This window comes from Malania oleifera, chromosome 3 (genome assembly GCF_029873635.1).
Source record: "Malania oleifera isolate guangnan ecotype guangnan chromosome 3, ASM2987363v1, whole genome shotgun sequence".
Classification (NCBI taxonomy): Eukaryota; Viridiplantae; Streptophyta; class Magnoliopsida; order Santalales; family Ximeniaceae; genus Malania; species Malania oleifera.
In genome coordinates this window covers 5477600-5487247 of record NC_080419.1, presented here as the reverse complement: position 1 = coordinate 5487247, position 9648 = coordinate 5477600, and the positions used below count along the sequence as shown (strand labels likewise).

The 9648-nt window shown below is 36.5% G+C and overlaps 1 protein-coding gene across 1 annotated transcript; it reads left to right on the top strand.

The window, feature by feature from the left end:
- Positions 1-5570: 5570 nt before the first annotated feature.
- LOC131151767 (serine/threonine-protein kinase BLUS1) lies at positions 5571-7678 on the top strand. Its single transcript, XM_058103169.1, has one exon. The coding sequence runs from the start codon at positions 5641-5643 to the stop codon at positions 7441-7443; it is 1803 nt and encodes a 600-aa protein (XP_057959152.1). The 5' UTR covers positions 5571-5640; the 3' UTR covers positions 7444-7678.
- Positions 7679-9648: the final 1970 nt, after the last annotated feature.

The window sequence follows — 9648 nt, the reverse complement described above, 5'->3', positions numbered from 1 at the left end:
CTCTATTTAAATTTCACAATATCCATCCAACACCCGCATTTCCATAAATACACAAATCTCCAAAACATTTCAGTATTTTCACAATCATTCCTTACTCAACAGTCTTAAAACATAAAAACATAAAATATAAATATTTACATTCCCTAAAATTAACATAGAAATATACCATTTTCTTTTTCTATTTCCCAATAATGTTATAAAAACTTCGAGCTCTCAAAGCTCGATCTTGAGGAAATCCTGAAAAAGATAAATTCATATTCGGATGAGACACGTTTCAGTAAGGGAATAAACAATATATTAAAACAGTGTGTTGCTCACATGAGTTTATAAATACCATTTTAGTAACATTTGCAAAACATTATCATAAACACTGAAATCATTTTCTAATCCTAATCAATCACATGCAAAGATTTAACCCACGAGATTACCCAATGATAGGGGTGATTACCCGCCCATACAAGTAGCACCTATCTGCTCTGATACCTAGACAACCCAAAGGTCACAGCTAAAGCATACCAGGGCACTCACCTTACTTAGTAAGCCCTTAAGTGATAAATTAATCTCGTACTCACACAGTTCATACAAAAGTTTACCGGTGAAGGCTCCCAAGAATAGGGAAATCTACCCGCCCACACAAGTAGTTTCCCTCTACCCTAACACGTTATGCAGCCTGTTGCTACACCTGATACAACCAGAGCACTCGCCTTTCTCAGCAAGCCCTCGGACGAAAAGTTTGTCTCGCCCAAACGTAACATGTTCTACTAGCATAAATATTGCTAATACCATAATACATTATTCTTTCTGTCATTGTTCAACCATTTACCTATGTTCATGTTAATAACTTTATTATTTCACTTTAAGTGACTCTTTCCCATTTTACATTGTTCACATTTCACATTTCATTTTCATTTCATTCATTTATTTTTTCATTTCATTTCATTTCATACCTAACATCTTTCAACTGTTTTACCCAGCATTTTTCAGCTGTTACACATTTACCCAGCATTTTTCAACTGTTTTACCCAACATTTTTTAGCTGTTTACATGGTTGCATTAACACACACAAGCAACGTAGTCCATATCATGTTTTATTCACAATGCATTACTTACTTAACCTGCATTTTAAACATTTAACATATATTTGCACAGAATTTCATGTCACATAGTTTAGCAATAAAATTCATACATTGCCTGTAAAATACGCCAACCAACATTTAACGTTGATATACCAAAAATACCTTTCATTCCTTACAACCCTACACAGCACAATCAACCATCTCATATCCACACTCTCCATGAGACGTTTGTGTCACACCCCAAACCCCGGGTTCTTACAGTTTGGGTGCACTATCTCTGTAGAAATCATGCGCAACAGTACTGTATTTACTATGCCCCACCGAAGTTCTCAAACCATAACTTGCAATTTAACATTCACATTTAACAATAAATATTCTCAACACATTTCAGTATTTCCAACATCTCATATATATATATATATATATATATATATATATATATATATATGTATGTATATATATTGTTGGAATTGGTGTGATCCCAAGACGGGGGGCGGTGAATTGGGTTTTAAATAATTTTTCGCTAATTTAAATAATTACGCCGATTCACCAATTATCATATCCCGTTCAATATTAAACGTGTGTATGTAAAATGATTAAGCTATTGGTTTATGCATACACGTGTATCTCATTCAATGTAAATGTGTGCATGCAACTAAATATAACAGTAAATAAATAGGCATACACATATTGAATTTAAAGTGCAATAATTTAAATGAGATAGGGAGAAAGAGACACAAGATTTGTTATCAAGGTTCGGCCAAAACCAGCCTACATCCCTGCCTTGGGCATTCCCCCCAAGGATTCCATTAAACCTGCTCACTTAACCGGGCGGAGCAAAAGCCTTTTACATCCTCTCCTTACGGGCCGAAAAAAATCCTAACTCAATTATTAGGCTAAGCTGAACTAGTCTCACTTACGGGGCTGAGACTCCCTAGTTCAATTAAAGGGTTGAACCCAACCGTTACAATAAAACCATTTTGTACATAAAACATGGTTTCTGAAATACAAGCAGAGATGTACATGCTTAAGCTCATAAAATATGCACTCTCTTATGATATGATTTATGCTCAGTAGAGTAAGGATGTTTTTCTAAATAAATATTCTAATCTTTAAAGAAAGATATATATGATAAGATGCTTCAAAGATTTGAACCCTAATAAAATATTCTCCTAAAAATAATTTTCAAACGCACCAGAGAATCAAGGGTTTGCTCTAAAAGTATTTTTGCAAAAACTAATGTGTAAGATCTTTGATATTATATGAGACATGCAATAAAAGTTTCAAAGATCAAATGTAAAACAAATATTTTCTCCAATGAAGATTTGCAATAATATTGTTTGGAGAAGATAGGATTTATGCTCAAAACGTTTTTGCAATAACCATACTTTAAAAATAACAGCCCAATAAAAATACTCTTTTAAAAAAATGTTTTCAACAAAAGAGTCAAAAAGAGTTTGGGGAGTATGAAAAGATTTGACCCAAAAATGATTTTTCAAGAAAAAGAGTATGTGGGGGAACTTTGATTAGTAAAAATATTTGAGAGAAAAATTAGGCTACTCAAAGTTGCTAATCTTGGTTTATGAAGGGGTATATATAGACTCAGGGAAATTTTTTACCGTTGGGGACACCCTGGGTATTATTAGAAAAGTTTAATTAATTTTAAACCAATTTTAGCATTTAAAAAATACCCCAACCCGAGAGATTCGGTCGACCGAGCCATAGGTTCAGTCACCCGAACAGACACAATAGAAAAATGTCATTTTGAAGTTTAGGTGCCCGAGTTCCGGTTCAGTCGGCTGACTCAAAGAAAAAAGCTTTATGTCCACAGTTCGGGTGCCCGAAGTTAAGTTTGGTTAACTGAATCAGCAAGTTCGGTCGCCTGAGGCATATTTGAGCATGGGGTTTGGGTGCCGAAGGAAGGGGAAAAGTGACCTGACATGAGTTCGGTCGCCAGGGGAAGCTCAGGTTAAATTGGTTCGGTTGCTCGAACCAAATCAAAATTTTGACCGGACATCAGTTCGGTCGCCCAAGGCAATTTGAACTGCCTTGGTTCGGTCGCCCGAAACCTCATAAAAATGTCTTGTTTGGTCTTTTGAAGCTATTCAACCATGTGTGAATAAGTTATAGCATTTTGTGCAAAGGGCTACGAGTCCTACGGTCAAACTATGATCTAGGCATTTTAATTTACCCTAAAATCCTGACGTCGGTCAACTTTCAATCGACCGAAGTCTTTCATACGGTCATTTGATTAACCTACGGTCTGACTATGACATTACTGAGCGTCCAAACATATCATGCAAATGCATGCAATATTATAGACTAGAATAAAAAATAAATGCAATTATAACAAATTAAACACACGTCTTCTTCTTTCTTCTTTGCTCTTCAACTCTATGGAATACGTCAGATATGAGCTTTACATTCTTCCAAGCTTCCATATCCTTTACCTCGTGTGTATGCTGAACCATGAGTCTGTTCAAAAACACTAAATGCACACATGAGATGCTTGTACTTTGTTAACATCAAAATAGGGATCGGACTCAAAAAATCAACATATATATATATATATATATATATATCATAATTCATCACAATATTATCTTTTTACTCATAACACACGATTTGAATAATACACATAATTATATCATCTGAAATAATAAGTCAACTCATGTTGAACATCTATTTTACTATAAATATACACGATAAATTATCTTCACAATTTATCTAGAAAATTTATTACTTTAATCATTCCATTTTCGCAAATAATAACTAATAACATAACCCTATGCTCAAAATCATAGTTTAAACAGTTGGTTTTTTAAAGCCCATATGATAATCTTGTATATATATATATATATATATACACACATATAATTTCCATTTTAACCAGTTGAATTACAAAATTACTGGCTTAATCTATTCCCCTTACCTGGTTTCCAGAAATTACGCTTGCAGGGATTCCGAAATTATACCTATGGCGCTCACCCGTACTCTAATTCAATAAATCCTAATTTAATCAAATCAACCTCCAATAAATACTATTTTAACATTTACTAGGCCTGTAAACTCCAAATAAATAATTAAACTACAAAAAATAACCAATTTGCTTAATTTCCTAAATCTTACCCTAACCTTAGATTGATACCTAAAAAACCCAATTCAAAAATCTGCTCCGCTAGACTTATAGAGAAACGCTCCTAGAACCACGTAGTGGTTTCAGATTGTTAGTTAGACTAAAGATTTGAGACAAATTGAGGAGAGAGAGTGAGTTTTCTTTATCTCAAGAGTGCTGCCTACGACGCTTCTACAAAAAATCCACTTTGATTAAATTGACGGTAGCGAAGAATGGAACCTAACAGTATTTTCCGTTTTTTGATCGACTAAGTATTGAGAGAGAGAGAGAGAGGCATGAGGAGCGTAGAGAGATATGCAGAGAAAGAGATGAGAGGCGCAATTGGATTGTGAGAAGCTTCTTGAAGAAGCGTTTACTAAACTATATATATTCCAACTAATTTTTTTTGTTTAATTAATTAATTAATTTAATAATATCTAATTAATTAATTGATTAATAATATTTATTTTTTTTATTTTTTTATTTTTATTTCGGGTTACCATAACCAAGATTCATAACATTAAGGTGAATCTCAACATCAAGTACCAATAGTAGATCATTTCTTCCCAAAATATTAAGGACAACGAATTCAAGTTTTGTGAGATTTGATGGCATAAAATCACTTTGAAAAATAAATAAAAATTCAAAGTTAGGTAAATATTAAAATGAAAATGTTATACAAACATATATTTCAATATAAAAACATTTAAGGACACGTATTCAATATAAGAAATATAGTTTGATAAAAAAAAAAATAGAAGTTGTATAGATAACAAATGTTTAAAATAAATAAACAAGATTCTTACCTTCAAATAATACCAACAAAAAATTAAAAGATTATATTATACTATTAGAGATTTGATCGTCAAAATGAAATAAAGAGATAATTATAAAAAAATTAAAGTAAAGAAATTTGAAGGTATAAAAAATCAGTAGTCTAGTTTTTCAGGAATTAGATATTGCTAATTATTATTATTTTTTTTTGTAAAACATGACACAAACATTATATTAACAATAAACTATTATAGGAACATATTAAAAATTATAACATATTCTATAATATACACGTTTTATAACAATAACTTTTTATTATTGCTTTTTTACACAGGCTGTACAATTAAGGAGAGGTTGGGGGTGAATGCACGTGCCAGCCTGTAATGTCGTTGCGTTAAACTGTACGCTGCCCCCAGAACTCAACCGTCTCTCTCTCTCTCTCTCCATATAAATAAAGCAGCAGTGACTCACAAGCATCATCTCACTTATATTTCACAGGTATTCCGCTCAAACCCCTTCTTTTATCTTTTTCTTTTACCCTTGCGTTCGTTCTTTCATCTTCCTCAAGAAAACCCTTTCGACCTCCCAAAACCCATTTCATTTCCTTGAACTCATTCCCAAGATAGCGCCATTTCTCATCTCCCAAAATTTTCAATTTTCAAGATCATCGATATCATGACTGATCGCCAAGAAGAAGACTCGCAGCGCTGCAGAGTCCAATACCCTCTGGACTCCAATTCCTACCGGATTCTTGATAAAATTGGGAGCGGCGTGAGCGCCATTGTCTACAAGGCCCTGTGTCTGCCGAACTCGACGGTAGTCGCCATCAAATCCATCGACCTCGATCAGTCCAGGGCCAATTTCGACAATGTCCGGCAAGAGGCGAAGACCATGTCGCTTCTTTCCCACCCTAACATCCTCAGCGCTCATTGTTCCTTCACCGTCCGCCGTTGCCTCTGGGTCGTGATGCCGTTCATGTCTGCTGGCTCTCTTCGATCCATAATTTCATCTTCTTTCCCAAATGGCTTGATGGAACCCTGTATTGCTATTGTTCTCAAAGAAATTCTTCATGCTCTGTCCTATCTGCACAACCAAGGCCACCTTCACAGAGACATTAAAGCTGGTAATATACTTGTCGATTCAAATGGGACCGTCAAGCTCGCGGACTTTGGGGTCTCTGCTTTGATTTACGAGTCCAATTCGTCTCGTGCGTCTTTGTCGTCGCCTTCATCGTCGTCGTCGTTTATGCTGACCGACGTTGCGGGGACGCCGTACTGGATGGCGCCGGAAGTGATACACTCTCACAATGGGTACAGTTTCAAGGCCGACATATGGTCATTCGGCATTACTGCTCTTGAGTTGGCCCACGGGCGTCCTCCTCTGTCGCACCTCCCTCCGTCAAAATCCTTACTCATGAAGATCACAAAGCGTTTTCGATTCTCTGATTACGAAAAGAACAGAGAAAGTACGAAGAAGCAGAAGTTCTCGAAATCTTTCAAGGACATGGTGGCTTCTTGTCTTGATCAAGACCCGTCGAAGAGACCCTCCGCGGAGAAACTATTGAAGCATTCGTTCTTCAAGAACTGCAAAGGTCCCGATTTCCTGGCCAAGAATGTGCTTCAGGGGCTGCCTAGCGTTGAACAGAGGTTCAAAGAAAGCGAACTTAAAGCATCGACACCTACGAAAATAGCAGTACAGGAAGATGATGAAGAAGACGAGGAAGGACAGAGTGAAAAACAGAGGAGGATCAGCGGGTGGAATTTTAACGAGGACGGATTCGAACTGGACCCGGTATTGATCCCGGCCGTGAGAGAAGTCTTCGAACTGAATCCGGTATTGATCCCGGCCATGAGAGAAGTCGATCTGGTGGTGAAACAAGTCCGGTTCGGCGGCGAAACGATCATTCCTGATATAGAACCGGAGCATTCTAGTGTCGGCGGCGAGTCGAATCAGAACTCTCCTGAGCAAGTTGCGGCAGAAGAAACCCAAGCTGAAATCGAGGCAATTGAGGCCACTGCGGGAGAAGAAACTGGCCAAGTGGAAACAGAGACAAATGAAGCCTCTGCAGATGAAGAAATTACCCGAGTGGAAACAGAGGCGAGTGCGTCGTGGTCAGAAGAAGAGGAGGACACAGAGAACCCCATTGTCGGCATCGAAGCTGGGATTGATGCCGGGGGAGGCGGCCGCGTAGTAGGACCGGTGGAGGAAGTGGTGATAGGAAGCTTGGAGAGGCTGGAACAGAGTTTGCAGATTCAGAGGCAGCAGGTGAGGCTTTTGATGGGTGCGATTCGGGGGGAGGATGAGGGATTGACGAGCAGAGAGGAGGAGTTGATGGAGGCGTTAGAGAGGACGAGGATGGAACTGGAAGTGGAGAGGAAGAGGAACGCGGGACTGGAGACGGAGGTGCAGTTTCTGAGGCTTCAGCTGTATGGGGGAACGACGGAGGACGGACGCAGCATTAGCATGGCTGGTCGCTGAATTCAAAATGCGCACTGTCAACGGGGTTTCCCTCCTCCCCCTCTTCTCTCGGTGATGCTTATGTGTATACTCTCTACTCTCTACTACTATGGAGGGACTTCTCATTTTGTTTCCTTTTGACAAACACATTTTCCTTGCTTTTATAAGTCAAAATGCTATGCTCTAGTACTCTCTCTCTCGCCAATGTACTAGCGATTTTGCCTTTTTGGGAAGAGATAAACAATTCCATTTTGAGTATACAGCGAGTCCTCCAATTCGCAAATGCAACGAGGCCAACTCAAAGAATGTGAGATTGATCTTTTGACTTCCATAACTCGCTGCATTTGGGTTAAATAAAATGTAATATAAAAGTATATTAATTATTTTATAAATCAACACAATTAAAATATAAATTTCTAAATTTATGCTTTTAAATATTTTTTCCCCCTGTATTTAGAGAGGTTTTGGATTTAGATTTATATTGGGTTTAAATGTTATGTATTATAAAATTTATTGATTATTTAAAAACACCCAAAATCTAAATCTAAGATTTGAAGGTCATGCTCTCCAATATAGTGTCTTTAAGTATATATAGACATGTGGTTGGGCTTGAACTTGGGCATGTGCATGGGCGAGCTTGGGCTTGGGCTCAATAGAGAAACTTATTCAAAACACCCAAATCTAAATCTAAGATTTGAAGGTCATGCTCTCAAATACAAATACAGTGTTTAAGTATATATAGAAATGTGCTTGAGCTTGAACTTGGGCATTTGCATGGGCAAGCTTGGGCTTGGGCTCAAGAGAGCAGCATGATTGGTCATGGTGTATGGGGTTGGATTGCCCTTATAGTTGATTGATCATGGAAGCTTGAAGCAATGTAATGTACTCTATGTTATCCTTGGCTTTATATACATGTATAGTTGTTAAGTTATAAACCTAAAAGGAAAGAAATATGATAATTTGAGAAAGTAAGAGTAGAAATGTGAAGAATCAATAAATCAATCAATCGCAACACAAACACAGGGCTAACAAGATTGCTTGCATTTGCTTGTCATCTTTTTAGTAACTATAGAATAAAACGGTTTCTTCGTGCAATTATTCATGCACTAGATACTTAGTGTTCGAGATGCAACCACTCATTCTACAATTTTTTGCTTGAAATAATTTTTGTTTTTTAAATTCAAACTATGTGGGTGGTCATGAAAGGATTGATTTATTTTATAATTGCACTTATTTATGGCCAAATATTAGTTATTGACACAAGTAGTGAGGCAATTCAAATTATCAATGGACAAGGGCAAGTGTAAAGAATTATGGTACTGTCGTAATTGAACAATCAAAAAGTGCTTAGAATGTTTGATGATTTTTCCAACTATTATGTTTGAAAATATGAATATTGGGTTTCAAATTTGAATTTGTGCAACTTCTATTTCTAATCTTCCTTTCCTGGTTTGTGAACTTGATGAACCAATGCAATTGTAGATGGAAGAAGGATGATTTTAATTTGATTTTACTTAACTATTTATGGAAGAAAATTAAAAAAAAAAGAAGAAATTCCATCCCTATTGTTGCAAATCAGCTAAAGAGGGTTTAGACTCTTAGAAAAAGTTATTCCTTTTCAGTGAAATTAGCCTACCACTACCTTCTTAGATTGAGATCTCCAAATAATTGACACTTTAATCAGGAACTAGCTTCAACTTTGAAAAAAGAAATGGCTAAAAAAAAGTGTTGGAAATTAAATGCATGCCTAAAAATAAGATCCTTGTGTGGAAAATGCTGAAGAGTCTCCTCCCTACTAGGAAGAATTTGAATGATCATCAGTTGAGGAACAGCAATAATGTGCCTTGTGTGGTTTGGTTGATAAGGATATTAGTCATGTTTTTCTTAAATATTCTTTTACGTAGCGCATCTGGTTTGCTTCCCCTCTACAATCTAGGCTAGAAGGTTTCTCCGATTCGGGGGAAATCTTAAATATTCTTTTACTTAGCGCATCTGGTTTGCTTCCCCTCTACAATCTAGGCTAGAAGGTTTCTCCGATTCGGGGGAAGTGCTAGATAATTTTAGATATATATAATTTCAGAAAAACTCATTCTAATCAAATCCTATCCAATATTGCGGTTTACTTTTAATCTATTTGGAATGGGAGAAATATCTGGTTTTCAATAGAAAAAGCTTAAACCCTTTGCTATTATTCATTAAGCATGAAACCCTTGCTATTACTCAGTA